Source organism: Manis javanica, chromosome 15 (assembly GCF_040802235.1).
Source record: "Manis javanica isolate MJ-LG chromosome 15, MJ_LKY, whole genome shotgun sequence".
Classification (NCBI taxonomy): domain Eukaryota; kingdom Metazoa; phylum Chordata; class Mammalia; order Pholidota; family Manidae; genus Manis; species Manis javanica.
The window spans coordinates 67,029,191-67,050,228 of record NC_133170.1 but is presented as its reverse complement, the minus strand read 5'-3'; the positions used below and the strand labels follow the sequence as shown (position 1 = coordinate 67,050,228).

General features: G+C 53.0%; 1 protein-coding gene across 23 annotated transcripts in view; it reads right to left on the bottom strand.

The window, feature by feature from the left end:
* PITPNM2 (phosphatidylinositol transfer protein membrane associated 2) overlaps positions 1-21,038 on the bottom strand; it is a 129,877-nt gene that overhangs the window by 9,498 nt on the left and 99,341 nt on the right. For 21 of the 23 annotated variants that reach the window (XR_012125453.1, XR_012125452.1, XR_005060226.2 and 18 more), the window contains exons 3-14: positions 15,627-15,841; positions 14,534-14,655; positions 11,847-12,074; positions 9,275-9,583; positions 8,285-8,380; positions 6,294-6,398; positions 6,030-6,100; positions 3,040-3,287; positions 2,453-2,642; positions 2,183-2,302; positions 1,367-1,587; positions 678-856 (exon numbers count right to left, since the gene is read on the bottom strand). Coding sequence is in view for 19 of the 23 variants with exons in the window: in XM_037014217.2 (XP_036870112.1) it covers positions 678-856; positions 1,367-1,587; positions 2,183-2,302; positions 2,453-2,642; positions 3,040-3,287; positions 6,030-6,100; positions 6,294-6,398; positions 8,285-8,380; positions 9,275-9,583; positions 11,847-12,074; positions 14,534-14,655; positions 15,627-15,841 (2,104 nt within the window). In the remaining 4 variants the exon portion in view is untranslated. Of the gene's footprint in view, positions 1-677; positions 857-1,366; positions 1,588-2,182; positions 2,303-2,452; positions 2,643-3,039; positions 3,288-5,647; positions 5,751-6,029; positions 6,101-6,293; positions 6,399-8,284; positions 8,381-9,274; positions 9,584-11,846; positions 12,075-14,533; positions 14,656-15,626; positions 15,842-21,038 lie in introns of those variants that run through there. The other 2 variants (XM_037014221.2, XM_037014233.2) reach the window with 2 other exon arrangements.

The window sequence follows — 21,038 nt, the reverse complement described above, 5'->3', positions numbered from 1 at the left end:
CCCACTCTTCTTTAACTGTGGCGGGGTATTCCACTATGGATGTGCCGGATGTATTTAGCCAGCCCCCTGCCCCAGGGACAGATATTTAAGTTGTTTCTGGTTTCCCATGATTACAGACAGCATTGCCGTAACATCACTGTCCCTACATCTTTGTACGTTTATATGTACCCCACTGCTTACTTGCTCTTGGGCAAGTGCCTATACCCCTCCGAGACTCAGTTTCCCCATCTGTAACTTGGGGATGTAACATGGGCCCGGCACAGCTTCTGTGATGGTGGTAGGGCTCCCTGGGCCACACTGGCTGACCCAGAGGGCTGGCCTGTATGTCTTGCCTCCCTGTCTGTACAGCAGTGAGGAGGGTCCCTGGAGCAGTGTAGCTGTGGCTTCTGCGGGGCTGGTAGGCCACTGAACTAGGAGGCACTAAGGGTGCCTGGCTTCAAAAGTCTTCCTTATGGGTCTGTCCCCATCTGTCCCCATTAGCAGCAGTTGTTATGGCTGAGGGCCAGAAACCAAGCTGCTGAAGCAATGAGGAAAGCAGTGGGCTCTTGGTGGGGAGTGTAGAAATGAGGCTGATGCAGGAAGGGCCTGGGATGTGGCGATGGCCTTGTGATAGGGGTCCACTGAGACCCTCTGTCCCACTTATGTACCCCATCCTGCCCACCCCTCCAGGCCCTCACCATCCAGGGTGGGGATGACAGTCTTCCTCAAGGCCAGGACCAGCCCCAGCGGGCACCCAAAGAGGAAGAGGTCAGCGATCTCAAAGTCAAACTTGCCCAGGGCCCCTGTGCCATCCAGCATGGTGGAGCTGCTTGAGCGGCGGGGACTAGGCTCATTCTTCAGCACGCTGGCATGAAGGCTGCAGATGGGAGATACTGCAGGTCACACCATGGCCCTTCTTGGGGCTGGCCTGCCCTTAGCCTCCCAAAGGAGGCCCCTCAGGGGTCATCAGGTACAACTAAGGTATGACCCCTATGTTATCCTGCAGATGCAGCTGTCTAGCTCCTGCTGGGACATCTCTGATGATAGCTGGTCCCAGCCTCTCTAGGGAGCCCACTGCCTTTGGGGCAGCCCTGCCCCACCACTGCCATCTAACCCCCAACTCGGACATCTGTTCTCTCTGGCTCAAGATGGCCCTGGTGTGTACAGGACCACGACCATACCCATTAAGCCATGTTCTTCCAGCTGAAGGGCTGTGGGCCCAGTCCGGGTGTCCCAGCAGTGCACAGGGGGTCTCTAAGACCTTCACGGCCATCCATGCAACCTGATTTACATCCTCAATTCTGGGTCCCTCACTCTTAGAGTCTCCATCCTACCTGGCAGTGGTCTGATGAAAGTCTGACCCCCAGGCCCTGCTGGCCCTACCCACCTAGACAGGAAGGCCTGGTGCTGCTGGATGGTATCCATCTCATAGGTGGATGAGTCGCTCCTCTTGCGGGGGAGCTGCTTTTTGGGGTCCTCAGTGCCATTGCTTCGGGGGATGTCAATGTTGCTGCGGCTCAGGTGCCGACTGCTCTCCAAGCTGCCACCACTGCCACTGTTGCCATGCCCCGCATTGGCCAGGACGCCAGGGGACAGCAGGTCAGTGTCCTGGAACAATCCCACATAGGCTCACTGCCTAGTGGCCAAAGGTCTGGGCCTCTTGTCAGTGTCCTGGAAGCAGTGTCCTCCCCCTGACTCCAGGCGCACTGGCCACTGACCAGCCGGCCTCTCGAGAGAGGGAAAGGCCTTGTCCCCACTGTGTCCCTGCTGTCCCCCTAGCCCACTGGCCAAGTCTTAACAGTCTTTATTTCTGGCCTGGACTGACTTTGGTGATATCCCACTGATCTTGCTGCCTTGCCTGGCCCACCCAGGCTGTGTGCCACTCTGCAGAGGGAACTGGGATCCTCTCCCCTGCTGGGAAGCTCAGACGGTCTGCCCACCACACCTCCTAGGACCAGAACCCACTCCCCATGTTGTAGGCCCTGCTTTGTTGCTTGCTGCAGCCACATGCACTCATAGGCCCAGCCCTGCTGAAGCTAGTCATCACCCCATGCATTATCTGCCCTGCTACCTCTGGGCACCTGCCCTTGCAAGCTCTGCCCTTCCCTTGCTTTTATTGCAGACCTGGGATGTGTGGGCCCAAAGGGTGACATAGTTCCCATCCTGGAGGTCCCCTGCTCCAGGGGCCGTGCGAAACTGGTACCTGCACGCTGGCCACGCTGCCCCGGCGGCTGCTGCTCTGACTCTCAGACACAGGCTGGTTGCTGTAGCATAAGGCATCAAATGCCAGGATACCCCCGACGCAGTCCCCGATTAGGCAGATCTGGAGGGGGAGAGGCCCTGAGGCCTGAGTGCCTGCCCTGCTTGCCAGACCCCAGCTGGGGAGGGCCATCACCCCTGCCCTGGGCTGGAGGAACAGGCCAGCCTGCCCTTGCAGGGCTTCTGTTTTCCCTTCTTCTACCCCATGACTTACCTGCCCATTGAAGGTCATGCCTTCCTGGGACTTGATGAAGTCCCCATAGGCAAGGTTGGCCCGCTGAATCACCGTGGCAACCGCCTCCTGGTACTGGGGGGAGGAGGTGGCCAGCAGGGGCAGGGCGGCCAGGGGAATGTGGTCCTGGCTGCTGGACAGACAGCCTTCGTCATGGCTGTAGGGGCTGAGGCTGGGGGAGGGGGGCCGGTCAGGAGAGAACAAGTGCCTCAGCTCAGCCTAATGGGGCCCTCTGCCCTGATCCGAGCAGCAGGTCAGGAGCTGCCTGCCACCCAGAGAGCCTCAGCCATGACTCAGCAAAGCCCATGGGGACGCTTCCAGGCCAGGAGAGGGAAACAGGGCCAGGGAGTAAGGCCCGGTAAGTCGGAGGTGGGTCAGCATCCCCACATCACAGATGTGGAAACTGACACTCAGCCTCGGGCCCCAGCCTCATCCAGACTCTGAGCTCAGCCATCTCCGAGCAGAACAGGCTGGACGGCAGGTCTGGATACTCAGACAGGGGTCCAGATGGTGGGGGAGGCGCCCAACCTTCAGGACCAGGGGCCGGTGGCAGCAGCCTGCACACTCACTTGGAGATGAGGGCGAAGGCGTCAGAGCAGACAGGCGGGCACGGCACCAGGCGGATGGCGAGGCGGCCCAAGGCGCTGGGGTAGTGCACGCGCATGACAGTGTCGAACACGGTGGCAATGGTGTTGGCGTCGCCCTGCTTGGAGCTGGGGTCCCCAGTACCCGCGTCCAGGACAGTGCCTCCGTGAAGCACCAACAGCAGTACGTGGATCTTGGTGGGTGACCCGGCCAGCGGGGGGCTGACCTCGTCCTGCATGGGCAGAGCTGGGATCAACTCCCCAGGACTCGGCTCCATGCTGAAGCCCATCAGCGGGGAGGCCTGTCATTGCCCGGCTGCTCCGTCTCAGAACCCCAATTTCAGTTCCTCAGCTACGGAGTCTATTGTTGGCTGCCTCCCCCTCCCCGGGGAGGCCAAGATGGTCCTTTTCGTCCTCCCCATGGGCAGCCCTGCTGCTGTCTGCCAGCCTGACCAGGGTCCAAGGAATGGGAGCAACAGAGTCTAATCCTCCGAAAGCACAAACTCCACTTCCCATCAGGGGCCCAGGCAGGGGCATCTGGGGCCTGCTTGCCTACTGTGTGTCTGAGTGTAAGGCAGCCTTAGCCTGGGCGGCAGTGACCCTGGCCCCTTGGCCTGCAGCTCTGAGCTCTCCTCATTTATACAGGGCCCCCTTCCCTGCCCTCCATTCCTGGACTCCAAGGCCAAGGTCCCCAAGGGCAGAGATGTCCCAGCATCTGCATTCCCAGAGAATGAAGGCATGTCTCTGTGAGAGGTAATGACCCCATCTCCTGCTGGTCAGGCCTGCTTATGAGGTCAAAGTGAGACTTGAAATTTGTACACGGCCATGTGGGGGACAGAACCGTTCTGTTAAGGTGTAGGTGGTAGTAGCCCAGAGAGGCCAAGGGATTCATCTAATGTCACATAATGCCAAGCCGGACTAGAACCCAGAGCTCCTGCTGCCAGCTCAGTGTTCTGCCAGTCCAGGCTGTGGCCCCAAATCATGGGGAACTTTCTGGTGGGTGACTGGGAGAGTCACCACTTGGGCCAGGGCCGAACATGGGCCACTCTGAGTACTTGCCATGCCTATATTATGTTGGGGAATGGGGAAGGGAGCTTAAGAGAGGAGCCTGTCCCCAAGGAACTGGGGAGACAGACCAAGCAGCTGAAGCCACCTGGAGGCCCTATGTGGGGGCAGTTGGCTGACCTGGGCCACAGGGATGGTGGGAGATAGGGGTGGCAGCAGGATCCAAGTGTCAATGTGGAGCCCAGGAAAGGAGTGGCAGTGTCAGTAGTGGACCCAGGGGCTGGCAAGGCTGACAGGAACATGAGGGAACAGGCGAGGTCCAGAGCTACTGAGCAGCAGAGAGTTTTGGGAAGGCTGGTGGGCCCCACTGGGCTTGCAGCAGAGGCTTGGCTGGGCTGCCTCATCTCGAAGAGGGGGCTGTCACCAGCCACTCATGGGCCACAGGGTCTGGGCAGGAATGCACGCCCAGCTGAGCTTGGGGGCCTCCCTGCATGAGGACTGCCCACCACCCTGGCCTGGGCAGGAATGAACTCATGGCCCAGGGTAGGGTGGGGTCTCCATCTCCCAGACCACAGGCCAGCATGAACTGCCAAATGGCCCCCCAGGCTAGTCAACACAGCCAGGCAAGGAGCTCATGGAAGAACTGTCTTAGGGAAACCTCCTGGTCACCTGGGCTGGGGGCAGGGGGTGGTCCAGTGGCCCTTAGTTACCTAGGCTGAGAGAATCCTGCTTGTGCCTGTCTGCTGGGACCCAGCACTGGAGGCTGGGGGCTGTTCTGGGGGCACCCCTCCCCCACTGCAACAGAGGCCAGTCTAAGACACAACATTCTTCCTATTCAGCCTGCTTTCTACAGGGACACCCCCCTGCCTGAGACACGAGCCCACAGTGACAAAGCCCACAGGAGGTGGGGTGATGCAGCCTGGGAGCGGTGAGGCCAGCTGGAGAACCAGGGTGTCCCCGTCAGCAGCTCTATGAAGCTGCCCCTCCACAAGGCTGGGATAGAGGCTCTGGTTTGGGGGCTATTGCAAAGACAGGGATCCCACTTTGGATGGCTGTACTCCAGAATCGGTGCTGGGTCTATGTGCACCCCCAGAGGCAGATCTGGAGCCCGAGGCCCCTTGTGCCCCTCCCCAGGGGCTGTCAGAGCTGGAGGTGGGGAGGGGGCTCATCATTAACCAGAAATTTGGAAATTTGGAAACTCCCCTCATCCCAGTTTGCCTTCTAGAAAAGCCCAATTTAACCTCAGACCTCAAAGCAGAAAACCGCAAGGAGGGGAGGGCAGTGTGGGTGCAGCCCCACCCCCAGTCCCAAGTCCCCAGGGGTCCCAAGTCCCCAGAGGTGCCATCTCCACCTTGGGCAGCCTGAGGCCAGAGCAGTGTGGTGACTGTGGCACATGGCAGCCCTGTTTGGTTCTGGCTCCCGCTGCCAATGCAAACAGCTCTGACTGCCCGCAGGTGGAGGAGAAGGAGCATGAGCTCCTTGCAAATAATCCCCCCCCCCTCCCCCGCCGAAGCGGACACAGGTGCTCGAGGACAGCTTTATTAGACACAGAGCTCTGCCTGCCCCAGCAGGGCGGGGGACCACTGACCACATCACTTCTGCCTAGATGGTTTTCTTGGCCTTCCCTTCCATCTTTTTTCCTTCAGGTACTGAAGAGAGTCTGGGCATAAGGTGAAGATCTTATTTTTGATCTGGAATTTACAAGTTTCTCATCTTACTTCTTGCAGGTGAAGTTGGCTCAAGCTTCCTTGGGGGCTGTCTGCAGGTCCTTCTGGCTCTCAGGGGTGTGGGGTGCGGACAAGTAAAGGAGGGCCCAGGCCTCTCTCTAATGACACCGGGGCCAGTGTGGACATGAGGCTGTGGTTGTGAAGTTCTGTCTCCATAGCCCCCAAGCAGCCAGCCCTAAGCGCCCAGCCCTCTCCCAGCAGCACTGCAGGCTGCCCCTGGCCCTCTGCCACCCAGGCACCCACCTCAATGATGTTCAGCTGCTCCACACTGGAGGCTACCCTGAACTCGGAGGTGCTCTGGCGGTACAGACTGTCTGCAACATAGAAGCGGTGGGTGCTGTGAGCAGAGGGGCAACCTGGCAGCCCCAGCTTCCTGGACGGAAGCTGTGACCCTGGGTATTTCTGCAACCTCATTGGGGGCCCAGCACTGGGTAGGAGCTGAGCCAGAGAGGAGGGGCTTGGCCCCTGCAGCCACCCTCCCCAGGCTCTGCAGCCTCCCAGTGTTACCCTGTGTGTCCTCTGGCTCAGGGCTTTCAATTTTGTCCATGAGGTCATTGGAGTTCCACTTGGTGATGTCCTCAGGGAAGGGTTCCTCTGAATCGGACAGGTCCTCTGGGAGGAGAGGGAGCTTTCAGCACTCCACTCCAAGGCAGGAGCTGGGGGCAGCTGGGAGGCCTGGCTCCCAGAGGTGGGGGCCTAGGAGTGGCCATTATGGGAGCCCTCATGCTTCTCTGGCCTGTCACCGCTCCATACCAGGGTCTGCTCTCTCCCTTCCCTAACGGGATAGACACATGGCTACACACCCATGGGCTTCTGCCTCACCTTTTTAAGCAACTGTGGTAACATTCACATAACATAAAATTCACCATTTAGGCCATTTAAAATTAACATTTAGCACATTCACAATGCTATTCAACAATCACCTCTGGTTCCAGAACATTTCCATCTCCCCAAGTAGAAAGCACATGCCCATTAGAAGTCACTCCTCTCTCCCCTCCCCTAGTCCCTGGCCACCAAGAGTCTGCTTTCTGTCTCTATGGATTTACGTATTCTGGGTATTTCACATAAATGGAATCATTCCGTATGTGTTCTTTTGCATTTGGCTTCTTTCATTTAGCATATTTCTGGGGTTCAGCCATGGTGTATAATATGTCCATTCATTACTTTCTATGCCTGAATCGTATTCCATGGTGTGGATGGACCACATTTTGCTCCTCCACTCATCAGCTCCTGTTCCTGACCATTTTCAGCACCCACAAAAATGCAGCTTAGTGAGAGGCATGCTGTGAACACTCTCACACATGACTCTTGTTTCTGCTTCTCTGAGGACTTCCGCCTGTGACCACTGGGTTGGAGGCAGTGGTCTGGGCCCTGGCATGTGCCAGTCCCTCCTCTAAGCTATGCAGTGGGTCAGTGGGCCAGTTTCCCCAGGACACCAACATTCTGGCATCTGCATTGTTGTCTCTTCCTTTCTCCAGCCTTTTCTAAAACTTTTACATTATGTGTATTTACAGATGTGTATTTTCCTCATATCAGGGACAAAGAGCCAGGAGGGGCTCAGCCTCTTGGCCTGGTTGGGGGCAGGGGGGTTTGTGGGATGCCCAAAAGATCCCTCCCCACCCTCAGGGAGGCCCCAGGTGCAGAGGCTGGCTCAGGTCCCTGTTCCAGGTCCCCAACCCAGGGCCAAACCAGGTACCTCCCTTTTGCTTGGACACTTGACTACCAAGTTCTTTCCCTTGAGGGTCAGCTAGTTAACTAAGATGCCATAATTAGGTGGCTCTTCTGCCTTCTCCAAGCCTTGGTGTTGTCATGAGAGGGCTCTAGCCCTGCCTCTGCCCTACTGAGTGCTGTCAGCGAGTCTCTGTCCCTTTCTGAGCCTATGTCCTGCCTTGTAAACTACAAACTGGAAACCCATCTCCCCGGACCTGTCTGCTGGCCCCTCTGCTTCTTTGGGAGGAAAGGCCAAGGTGCAAAGGAAGCAACTATTTTGTACTTGCGTCTTCCCAGCATAGACGGGTGACTCATCAGGCTGTATGCTCATTATGCTCATGTTGGGATTAGTGAGAAAATGGGCACTTCACACATTTTCTGCTTGTTTGCATTTTCTGAAGTTTCTATGTTAGGTGTGTATTAATTTAACCAACAAAAAAATAAGGTAATTACAAAAAAATTATAAAATTATAAAATGTAGGCTTTTGTAAAGTTTGTTATGGAAATAAATTCACAGGCAAGGAAGTCCCTGTCTGATTGTAAATCCATTTTTAGGGGAGTTGAGAGAATAGTCCCCACCTGCCAGGCCCAGTGCACATGCATACGGTAAGCCTGGGACCCCAGATTCCTGGTGACTTCTCTCATCCTGTGCCCCCAGCCACCACGCCCTGCTGTTCACCCAGAGCTTTCCATAGATAATTGCCACTTTAATCTTCCCAACCTAACCCTTAAACCTCTCCCTTAGCTCTCTTGGGAAGGGTCCCCAGAAGCCCCAGTAGCGCGCCTACCGTGAGCATCGAAGAACTCATCATCCGAGCTCTCATCTGAGTCCCGGGCGATACTCTGCATCCTCCACTCGGAGATGCTGTGGCGGGAGGGACTTGCTGGAAGGCAAAACCCCAGACTGACTGACCACCCAGCTGTCCTGCGCCAAGGGGCAGGGCCCAGAGTCCTGCTGATCCAGCAGAAGGCAGGCAGGTTAAGGATGTAGGAGCAGGGCCCCTGGAGGAGGATGAAGTGCAAGTGATGAGTGGTGGAGTGGCCAGGCCTCATCTCAGCAGAAGCCCCTGGAACTTTTAAGATGGTCCCCTCCCAGCCCACCCGGTTGGGTCATGACAATGAAGTCATGTCCCAGGCAGGACGTGCAGTCACAAAGGCCTGGGTCTGCCCTGGAGGAGCTCTGTAAACTCCCCTGTGGCAAAGCCAGCAGAAAGGACCAGAGGGCAGTGGTGGGAAGTGAGCAAAATAAAGGTATGAATGTATGTATTTCCATGGATCCCAGATAAGCTGGATTTGCAGAGGGGACTTGTGGCTTTACCTGGTTTTAAATAGCCACAGCACTTTCACAAAAGTTCCCCGAGAAAGGCTTTTCTCAGGATCTTAACTCTTTCGGGCTCTTTCAGCCCAACTCCTGGCTCAGGAGCAGAGACCCCTCCTGTGTGTGCTGCTTGGAGTTCATCCAGCCGCACAGAGCTGCAGCCGACTGGGCTGCACAAAGGCTGGGAGTGGGTTCCCGCACGGGCAGCCTGTCTTTCCTACTTGGGCTGTGGAGGCACGTCTGGGAGGGCCTGCTGTGGGAGGCGGCACCCTGGGCGGCCTCACTGCAGCTAAGGGCTGCGAGCAGGAGAGTGGGTGTGACTCCCTAAGGGTGTGGCCCACATGGTCCAAAAGCAGCAGCCCGCTTTTCTTCGGGAGGAGGTGAGGGCTGTCACTGGGGTGGACAAATACAGGCAGGGGACCCCTTTGGACAGAGGAGGGACCACACCTGCCTGGCTCACCTCCCCGCTTGGATGACCGTGAAGACTTGGAGGACGTGGACCACTGCTTCTTCAGGCCCCGGCCAGTCAGGGGCTCCCCGCCACTGCTGCTGGGCTGGGGGGGCTCGCCGGGGGCCTGGTCCTGGGTGGCTTTGCCCTTGTCCAGCTCTGAGGCCTCGTCGTCATCTTCGCTGAACTGGGCCATCTTGCGGGACAGCATGAGCTGTGCCTCCTTCTCCAGCTCCCGGATGTTCTCCATGCTCAGCCCAAACCACTCATCCTGCCAGCACCAGGCCTGCCGATGGGCCCTCACCATCACCTTCCGGAGGCCTGCACCACCCAGGGTGGGAGCAGAGAGGCAGTGTTAGTCCAGCTGGGAGGGGCCCCAACACTGCTGGTCAGAATCTGACCCGCACCCACTGTGTGGCCTTGAGCAAATCCCTGCTTCCCGCTGCTCTGGTTCCTCCATCTGTAGGTGAGGGCTCCAGCTCACAGATGGCCTCACAGCTCACAGTAGGTGTATAAGGAGCCAAAGGACCTCCCAAGGGAATGTGTCTGCTCAGAAGCCGCAGTGAATTCTGGGGGAGGGTCCCTGCCCCAGGGGGAGGCAGAGGAAGACTTCCTGATCATCTCTGGTCTCAGTGTCTAGTTTTCTAGTAGAATTTCCCATGGAAAATCAGTTTCAAGTTTGAAGTGGGTTGGTCCTTTTTTAAAAAAACAAAACATATATATATACATATAAAAGAAGATAAAATAAGATATGTAAGAATATATCATATGTGTAAAATTGGATCACGTTCCTAAGGTATAAACAGTAAAAGAAGAACTATAGAGAAGGAAAGCAGATGGGGGTTGCCTTGGTCTGGAGGTGGGTGTGTGGGTGACTGTGGACATGAACCAGACTGGGGTAATGGAATGTTCTAGAACTGTGTGCATGACTCTGAATATACAAAACTTAACAGAACTGCCCTTTTACAACAGGTGAAGTGTATGGTGTATACAATTAGTCTCCACAAAGCTGGTTAAGGAACTATTAAGAATAAATAAATCATCCCCATCCACACCATCTGGGGAGGGAGCAGACATGACCAGGACCACCCTCCCAGACACAACTTTTTGCCTCACAAGGGTCCGTCCTGAATTTTGTGTTTATTGTTTGCTTTTCTTTCTGGTTTTAGCACACAGACGTGTTCTTCTATACAATATGTTGGGTTGGTTTGCATGTTTTTGACATTAACATGTATGTGTTACATTGCATGTATTTTTCTGGCACTTGCTTTTTGGGTGAGTTTCAGGTTTGTTGCTGTGTGGTATTTATTTGTTTGAAATACCACATTTTATTTATTCCTTTTCCTGCCAATGGGCCTTTGGCTTTCATTGTTGGTCCATTTTGTGTTTACAAACCTGCTGCTCTGAATGTTCTGGAATGTGCAAGGGTGTTTCTCCAGGGGGCAACCCGGGAGGGACGTCACTGGGTCTCAGGAAGCACACCCTCCAGTTTCCTAGAGAAGGCTGAGCGGCTTTCACATCCCCAAGCTGCTCCCTGGCGACCCTTCTTCCTGGCTCTCCCTTGAGTCCCATTCCCAGCTTTGCTCGGGCCTCTGCCTCTCTGGCAGTCCTTTCAAAATCCTTTCATTCCTAAAGGCCGGCCTCGGGCAACATTCCCTTCACCCTGGGAGGGTGCTCTCCTTCAGCTGGGACGTTGGTGTCCCCCTGAACCCCAGACTACGGCCTTAGGCATGCCTCCCTCAGGGTCAGAGAGCTCCCACAGGGAGTGGCAGGCTGTTGTGAGAATGCTGGCTCAGATCAAGGGTGGCTGGGATGGGACCTGGCACTGGGTCTCTGCTTCCTCCTCTACCAACGGGGCAACAGTGGCCACCCTCATGGGTCACTGTGAGCTGGTATGATGTGTGTCAAGCATATCATCAGGAGTATGGCTCTGTTCACATCTAAGTTAAGTCACCCTTGCTCTTGGAGTCAAAAGGTGTCTGCCTGGGTGCTGCCTCTGGATCATGAGCCTTGGGCTGGGACCAGGCCCTTGGCACTGACCTCATGCCATGACCTAGGGGACAGGTAGGAAACTGAGGGCACTAGGGGTAGGAGAAGCCCAGGGCAGCTCTAGCTAGGAGGAGGCCCAGGACATCTGCTGGTCCACCTGTTCCCTGGGCACCTGCTCCAGGCCCGGCCGGTGTTGGGTGAGGACACTTTGATGCGTAAGATGCTCTGCCCCTGTAGTATCCAGCTGAGTGGGAGAGGCAGCACTGGGGGCAGGGCCTGGGGTCTGGACCCCCAGGTGCTGAGAGCCTCCGGTGAGGCAAGGAGCTATCCCCTGGGGCCATTCCCCTCGGGGGGTGGGCACTCCATGCTACCAACACAAACCAGTCAGGGACAGGGTGCAGAACTTCTTAAGAGGACAATGCCCTCTTGTCTGTGGTGCTTGTGCAGTGCTCATGGGTGGTCAAGATAAACCAGGCAGGAAGCTGTGCATGGGCTATGGGGTCAGCTTTCAGGAGTAAGACAGAAACATAATCACAGGCAACTGCAGAGAGAGGGAGGTGGGGATGCAGACAGGGTGGGGGCCAGCCTAGCTCACCCGTGTCGTGGATGAACCTCTCGATCTTGGACTGCATGCCCCAGTAGCGGAACTCCACCTTGCAGAGCTTGTAGGCGCACATGATGGGGAAAGCCTGCTGTTTGTGTTCTTCGATCCAGTTGTCAGACAGGGGCCCCCGCTGCGTCTTGGTTGAGTGGAACAGCTTGGGATCCTCTTCTGTCTTATACTCATTGGGGGGCACAGGGTCCTTGACTATGTCGATGAGGTCTGCAGGGAGACCCCGCATAGCCACTCTTCCCTGACATGTGCAGTCCCCTCTCCACATCCCTGCCACCCCCAAGTCCTTATGGTGCCCTGTGGCATGACTAGGCCCAACCCAAGGATGAGGAAACTGCTCTGGGCCACTCTGACCTTAAGCTCCCTGAACACATCTTTCCTGGCTGCCTTTTCAAATCATTTCAGCAAACCCCATGTTTCATGTGCACCTTTTCCCTGCCCACCCTCCACCAGAGCAGATAAATAAGGTGATGGACTATGTAAGCTGAAGGATGCATTGCCACAGCGGAGGTAGAATGGGGTAGGGTGCGGGTGGATAGACCAGAAGGCCCAGAAAAGCCTCCCAGAAAAGGTGGTGTTTTCAGCCACAGGAGTAAGACAGGGAGGCCGAGAATGTCCCAGCAGCACTGGTGCTTGATCAAGAGGAAGGGGACTTTGGGGAGCCACCAGGTTGTATGGGGGGAGGTGACAGGGATGCAGCTGGACACATTGGCCATTTCTCACCAGGCTAAGAGGTCTGGATGGTACCGGGAGGGGGGAAGAGACACTATCTGTTTTAAGGCAGGCTGGGCTGCTAGGGAACCCCTCCTAGCAGATCAGAGGCGGGGAAGCTGAGAGCCGTTTGAAGGGCCGGGAGGGAGGAGGTGGTGGGACCTGGCAGGTAGGTAACAAGAGGAGTGGCAGCGACTTGGAAGGATGTGGGTCATGCTATCTTGTCACATGCCTGCTCAAAGTCAAAACCCTGCTGTGCTCGTTCCCCAAGGCATTGGTTGCTAGACAGGGCTGGGTACACACTTGGTAGGAAAAGGTTTATGGCTCAGAGAGCCCTTCTTTTGGATACATGGGGACAGGAGCCCATGGGAGGGCTCTGCCTGGCCAGACCCTGGCTGTCTCCTCTCCCCTGCACACTGGTCTGCACTGCATCTGGGCTGTGGTTTGCAGACACAGATGCCTGCACCACTGAAACCAGTGAGGGGTCAAGAGCTACCCGAGGGAAGTGGTATGTGAGGAAGGATGGACATCCTTCCCAGGGGAGGCCACACTTTCAGCCAGCAGAGGCCACCAAGGAGAAGGCGGGATATGGGAGAGTAACATCAGAGAAACCATGGCAGGAACCTCTGGAGGGAGCCTGCGGAACTCAGGTGGGGCCTGAGGCTGGTTGGACCAGGGCAGCCAGAGAGCCTGCGTTGTGCTCGGTCCTTCCCTCCTGTTATGGGGAGATTGTGTTCCCCCCAAATTCCTATGCTGGAGTCCTCGACTTCAGGACCTCAGGATGTGACCTTATTTGGAGAAAGGCCCTTTACAGAAGTAATCAAATTAAAATGAGGCCATTAGGGTGGGCCCTACTCCACTAGGACTGGTGTGCTTATAAAAAGGGGAAACGTGGACACAGGCAGGCACACAGGGAGGCGCCATGTGAAAATGAAGGCTGAGGTTGGAGTGATGGGTTTACAAGCAAAGGAACACCAAGGACGGCCAGCAGCCACTAGAAGCGAGAGGAGGGGCCTGAACCAGGCTCTTCCTCACTGGCCGCTGAAGGAGCTGTCCCTGCCAGCACCTCGATATTGGACTGCTGGGCTCAGGAACTGTGAGAAAATAAAGTTCTGTGTTTAAACCACCCAGTATGTGGTACTTTCTTCTGGGTACCTTAGCAAACTCTTACAGCTCCCAAATCCCAGTGGGGCCTACGAACTCCAGCAGGTGGGAAAGGGATGGGGTGGGGCCGGGTCTCAGGGAAAAGCCCTCCATGCCCATCAGAGGCTGCCTGGGAGTTTGCTCCTGGGGTGCCGGCTGCCACCTCCCCAGCGCCAGCCATGCATCTTGCTGAACCACCCCCAGTGGCTGGCTTCCTTGGGCCTGGAAACCAGAGGCTGCAAACTGGTGGCCGCTGAGCTGCAGTTGGCCCACAGATGTGGTTTGCTTAGCCAACGTAAGTTTATTTACAAAGATTTTTCATTTGTTTCCAATATTTAGGAATTGGGGATTTCATATGAAAATCTTGATTTCTGGCCACTCTTGAAAAAGATTAAGATTTAACAAGTGGGGCCCATTTCCTGCATGGCATAGTCAGGTTTGGGGGACAGGAGTAAAGACCATCCACCATCAAGGGGGTGTGCCACAGTCCCCGGGCCCACTGCACTCAGGCATGCTGTCAGCCTGAGATGCTCCCTGAGCACACATGGGCATTTCTGGGGATAAGGACCCCTCAAAGGGAAGAAGGGAAGGGGTGCAGGGTGGGAAAGACACTGAGCCTCGGTGTGCACACTGGGAAAATGGGGCTGAGATGGCCTGTCCTGCCTCCCCACTAGTGCCCCTGACACTTGCTCCCACTCTGACCTCCCCACTCAGGATAGGGGCCCATCTGGAGACAAAGGGCAGACATAGGGCCCATGGGCAGGGAAATCAGAACACGGTCCTGCAGGACTACCTTCCCAGGAGAGGACAAGTACCGATTGTCATCTGGTTCTTTTCAACCGGAGACAGGCTGAACACGTTGGGGTTTTCTCCAGCATCAGTTTTATAAAAGGTTTCGATGTCGATGGAGAATTTCTCCACGAAAGGGCAAGTGAACCTGTTGGGGAAGGAAAGCATCCATCAGGACCCTCACTTGGAGGGGGCAGGCATGGGATGGCTGGGCCAGGGCTGGCTGGACCCTGCTGGACAGGAACGAAGGGCCCCATGTGGGGCCAAGGTGGGAGCAGAAGGGTGGGACGTGTCTGTCCCAAGAACCTCCTGGACCTCACCTTGCCCCAAGAACAGCCCAGGCCAGGCAGGTGGACTAAGGGGGAAGAGAGCGATGCTGTAGGAAGCTGTCAGAGTCCTACATCCATCGCCCCCCTGCATAAGGTGCGATGCTGATGCAGGCACGCACTTGCACACCGCAGCATGCCACCGTGGCAGTGCCCCTCTTTCAGCTGGAGATGAGCTTAGAGGAGGAAAGGCTGTTGGAAGAGGAATACCCCAGTGGACCCTCTGGCAGGTTCCAGGCCCTCACCGAGTGTGGGAAGGAAGCCCCTGGAGACTTGTGGGGACCGTACCTGCAGAGCAGCTGGGTGGCCAGCTGGGAGCAGCCCCTATCCGTTCTAAGCCAGCAGTGCTATCTCAAGAAGAACCCCCCGACCTGAGGATCCCAAGAAAGCCCTGCTAGAAGTGGACTGTAATAAAGCATCGCCACGGCAGCTGAGGTCTCGGGGCGCAGGGGTCTCTGGGCTGTCTAGTCCAGCCTTGGTCGGTGTTTCTTCCCCGTCAGCAGACTGTCCTGCATTCTCAGATGGATGGTACTGAGAGCCCCCCCCAGATGGCAAAGGGATCTCAGACAGCCCTCGCTTGACTCACACCTCCTGGCCTCCTCCCCTGGGCAGGCTGGGAGGCATCCAGGGGCACGCCCTTCCCTCTCCAGCCTGTTCCCTAAGGACAGAGGCCCCATGGAACTGGGGCTCAGCTTCCCAGGAGCCCGGGCTCTTTGGGGTATGGGGTTGAGCCTGCCTGGAGGGCTGCCCCCAGGATCTATGCCACGGGGCTGCTTCCTGGTGGATAGCTCACCTGGTTCGGGTGTAGGGGTAGGCATTCCAGGACTCCTCCACCACCCGCAGGGCTGCCTTGGGCAGGATGGACCGGAACCAGCTGGGGATGTGCATGCCCACGTGGTACACCTTGTGAGTGTACTGCCCAGAGCCACCAGGTCCATCCGTGTACGGTCGGTTCTCCAAAATCTCCACACCACTGCCTTCGCCACACGTCTCGTTCCGGCTCTTCTTCTGTGGGGACAAAGGCCCCTGCACTGTGAGGTGGCCACAGTGGTCTACAGAAGGGGCCTCGGGAGGCCAGGCCTGGGGCCGCTGAAAGGAGGAGGGGCTTTGGCCAACCAGACTGGCTCCTCCAGTGTCACTCCAGGACCCCCAAATTCAGACCCAGGCTCTGAGTGCCCCTGCACTCCTACAGGAGGCTGAACAGAAATGCTTTCCCTCCAAGCCCAGCACTGCGTGAGCAAACTCCTCCATTCTAACTCATCTGTTCCCAGACTGCAAGTGTTCCTGTGGTCAAGAACACAATGAGCTTTCTTGCTTCTATTCAACATTGTACAGGAGGGTCTAGCCAGAGAAATTAGGCAAGAAAAAGAGACAGTAAGTGGTGGCATCTAAATTGGAAAGGAAGAAATAAAAGTATCTCAATTCTCCAATGACATAATCTTATTTATGGAAAATCCTAAAGAACCCCCCCAAAACCTGTTAAACATATAGATGCATTCAGCAAACTTTCATGATATAAAATCAACACACAAAACCAAACAATGCAAAAATGAAATGAAGAATCATTTCCATTTATAATAGCATACAAAAGAATAAAATACCTATGAATAAAGTTAACCAAAGCAGTGAAAGACTTGTACACTGAAACTAAAAGACATTGCTGAAAGAAATTAAAGGCCTAAATAAATGGAAAGACATTTGTGTTCATGAACTGGGAGATTAAATAATGTTAAGGTGTCAATATTCCCCAAAGAAATCTATAGCTCTAGTGTAGTCCCTATCAAAACTCTAATGGCCTTTTTGATAGAAATGGAAAAACGGATCCTGAAATTCATATGGAATTGGAAAAGATTTCAAATACCTAAACCAATCTTGAAAACAAAACGAAGTTGGGACACTCATACTTTCCTATATAGAAACTTACTATAAAACTACGGTAATCCAAACAGTGTAGTACTATCATAGGACAGACAAATCTAAGGAATAGAGTAAGGAAATCTAGAAATAAACCCATATACCTACATATTATATACAAGGTATACCTGGTTTTATTGCACTTGCTTTATTGCATTTCACAGATATTATTTTTTTACAAATTGAAGATTGTGTCAACCCTGTATTAAGCAAGACTATTGATGCCATTTTTCCAATAGCAATTGCTCATTTCATGTCTCTGTGTCACATTTTGGTAATTCTCACAATATTTAAAGTATTTCATTATTATTATATTTGTTATGATGATCTGTGATCAGTGATTATGACTTGCTGAAAGCTCAGATGATGGTTATAATTTTTTAGCAATAAAGCATTTTTTAATTAATGTATATACAGGGTTTTTTTAAGACATGCTATTTCACAATTAATAGACTATAGTATAGTGTATACACTATAGTATGAAAAATAACTTTTTTAATTAAGGTATCATTGATATACAATCTTATGCAGGTTTCACATGAGCAACACTGTGGTTACTACATTCACCCATATTATCGAGTTCCCCCACACACCCCATTGCAGTCACTGCCAATCAGCACAGGAAGATGCTATAGTCACTACTTGTCTTCTCTGTGTTATACTCTCTTCCCCGTAACCCCCCCACATTATATGTGCTAATCATAATGCCCCTTAATTCCCTTCTTTGTACTGCACTGTCTTCCCTGTGACCCCTGCCATGTGTGACAATCATAATTCCTCTCAATCCCCTTCTCCCTCCCTCCCCACTCACCCTCCCTCACCCCTCCCCTTTGGTAACTGCTAGTCCCTTCTTGGTGTCTGTGAGTCTGCTGCTGTAAAAGCATAAATTTTACATGCACTGGGAAACCAAGAAATTCTTTTGACTCACTTTATTGCAATATTCTCTTTTTTGTGATGGTCTGGAGTCGAATCTGCAATATCTCTGAGGTATGCATGTATATTGATTTCATAAAGGGTGCCAAGGCCATTCAGTAGGGAAGAGAACATTCAACAAATGCTGCTGGGACCCACGGACATCTGCTTACAGAAGAATGAAGTTGGATCCCTACCTCACACCATACATAAAGATTGACTCAAAATGGATCAAATACCTAAATATAAGAGTTTAAACTATAAAACTCTTTGAAAAAAACATAGGAGTAAATTTTAATGATCTTGGATTTAATGATGATTTCTTAAATATGACACCAGTTTGGATGGTAATCAAAGAAAAAATAGATAAATTGGACAAAATTTCAAAACCTTTTGTGCATCAAAACATACTATGGTAAGACAAATAGAATAACTCACAGAAGGTGAGAACATTTTTATAAATAACAGATCTGATAAGAGACTTGTATCTAACATATATAAAGAGCCCTTACAACTCAACAACAAAGTAATAACCCAAATTCAAACTGGGAAAAGGATTTGAATAGACATTTCTCCAAAGAAGATATACAAATGGCCAATGAACACATGAAAAGAAGCTCTACATGACCAATCATTAGGGAAATAAAAACTGAGAACTACAAGGAGATACCACTTCGCATCCACTAGGATGGCAAAAAAAAGAGACAATAGCAAGTACTGGTGAGGCTGTGGATAAACAGACCCCGCCAACCCTCCTGGTGGGAATGTATAGTAGTGCAGTCCCTGTGGGAAACAAGTTTGGCAGTTCTTCAAAAAGTTGAACACAGAGTTACCATATGACCCAGCAATTCCATGCCTAGGTACATATTTAAGAAAATGAAAAGAGGGGTGGGTGAGTAGGAAGGGTGAGGGGGATAAAGGGGCACAAAAATTCTCAATCATAATATAAGTTGGTCATGGGGATGGCAGTGCAGCATGGAGAATATAGCCATGATTCTGTAACATCTTCCTATGTTGACAGATAGTAACTGCACTAGTTGGGGTGAGGATTTAATAATGTGGGTAACTGGTGGACCACTGTGTTGTATATGTAAAACTAATATAAGACTGTATATCAACTATATTTCAATTAAGGAAAAGAAAATGAAAACATATATCAACACAGAAACCTGTACACAAATGTTCACAGCATTATCCACAATAGCCAAAAGTAGAAAAAGCCAAATGTCCATGATCTGAAAAATGGTTAAAAAAATTATACCAGAAAATGGAATATGATTCAGTCATAAAAAAGAACAGAACACTGACACATACTACAACACGGATGAATCTTAAAACATGATGCTGAGTGAAAGAAGCCAGACACCAAAGGCCATGCATTGTGTAATTCCATTTATATGAAATGTCCAGAATGGGTAAATCCACAGAGACAGAAAGTAGATTATTGGTTACCCTTGGATGGGAAGGAAATGGAGAGTGACTTCTTCCTGGGCTGATGAAAATGCCATAGAACTGTGGTGATGGTTTCACAACTCTGTGAGTATGCTGAATCCACTAAACTGTATACTTCAGATGTGTGAATTGTGCGGTGTGGGACTTACATCTCTATAAAGCTGATCTAAAACAAACAAAACCAGTTCTGCCTTTCACACTTCTTAAGAGTTCAGAGACCCAAGTGTGGGAAGTGGGAAGGGACCTCGGTAGCAGTGCCTGAGAGAAATGATGCCTAGGTCCCCTTTAAGTATCTTTCTGCCATGAATGTCCTTCCCAATGTCCAAAAGGTCAGGTTTCTGATTATGCAGAAAACCTCATGGTCAAGGTGCTGGTGACTTTAAGCCCATGGAAGAATCTGTTTCCATGTGATGTGATAGCATCACCAAGGCCTTCTTTGGTCAGCTTCCTGGACAGCAGGTGCATGCATGCACACACATGCCCCTGAGTGTACACAACTGTGCACGCACATACCGGTACTCCCAACAGCCCAGCCTCACCCCTGGGACACAACCTCTCTAGGGCACAAAGATGTGTTATATCTCCATGGCACAGAGCAACTGATTCCTCTTCAGCTAAAAAAAAAAAAAAAAAAGACCCTGGTTGAGACCACAGATGGGGTCAGAGCAGGGATATGCCATCTCTCGCTCTCTAAAGGGGGTCCTGGAACGCAGCCCAGATCCTGTAGGGAAAGCAGTGACCACTTCCTGGATGCCTTCTAAGCTCCTGCCTCTGACAGAAGCTTCATTCATTAGCAGTTATGCTAAGTGCTTTGCGGATACTTTCTCCTTTAGTTATTGCAACAACCCCTCGAGAAAGGTGTAAGTAGGACCGTTGTCTCCAACTTACAGACTAAATGGCAGAGCTGGCACCTGACCTTAAACCTGTTTGATTGCGGCCTGCTTAGCCCACAGCATGAGCTCTTCAGAGAAAACTCCTTTGCTTATTGAGCAAATAATTGGATTCTAGTTCCAACTTTCTGAACAACTTCCTCTCATCCTAGACTAGTCACTTCTCTCTGGTCTCAGTTTCCAAAAATACATAGAGACAGGGCTACCTACGTGCCTGAACCCTGGTGTAGTGGGTGGAAGGGTCCTCCAAATTCATGTCCACTCGGAACTTCAGAATGTGACCTTATTTGGAAATAGGGCCTTTGCAGATATAATTTATGATGAGGTCATACTGGATTAGGGTGGGCCCTAAATCCAATGACCATTGTTCTTACAAGAAAAGAAAAACAGAGACACAGACACATACGAAGGGAAGATAGCCATGTGAAGATGGAAGCAGGGATGGGAGTGAGGGGGCCACAAGCCAGTGGACACCAAGGATCCCACCAGAAGCAGGAAAGGCAATCAACAGCCTCCCTTAGGACTTTCAGAGGGGGCACAGCCCTGCAGACACCTTGGCTTCAGACTTCACAGCTGTGAAAGAACACATTTCTGTTGCTCTAAGACACCTAGTTTGTGGTGTTTTGTTATGAGAGCCCTAGGAAACAAACACATCCGGGATGTGAGGCAGCTTGGTGGGAAGAGGATATGCAGGTCAGAGGCGCCAGGGCCACGTGGAGTCTCCGAGGGTGGGGTAGGTTGCCTGACCTGCCAGGAAGCCCAGGCTAGAGAAGGGACAGAAAAAGTGGGACAGTGAGTGGGGTTGAGGAGGATGTCCATGTCCACCCCCCTACCCAACCCCAGTAGGCTAGGAGGGGCTGAGGGGCTCCCCTGCCTTGGGTGGGAGTTAAGAAATCACAGGATCAGCAGCTTCAGCAAACCAGCCTGGTCCGTGAGCAGGCTGGGCGATCTCCAGAGTGCGCGGAGCTGGGGGCTGAGGGTAAGGCTCTTCTTCTCTCCCTGCTCTCCAGGAATACTTATGGGGTAAATGGTTCAAG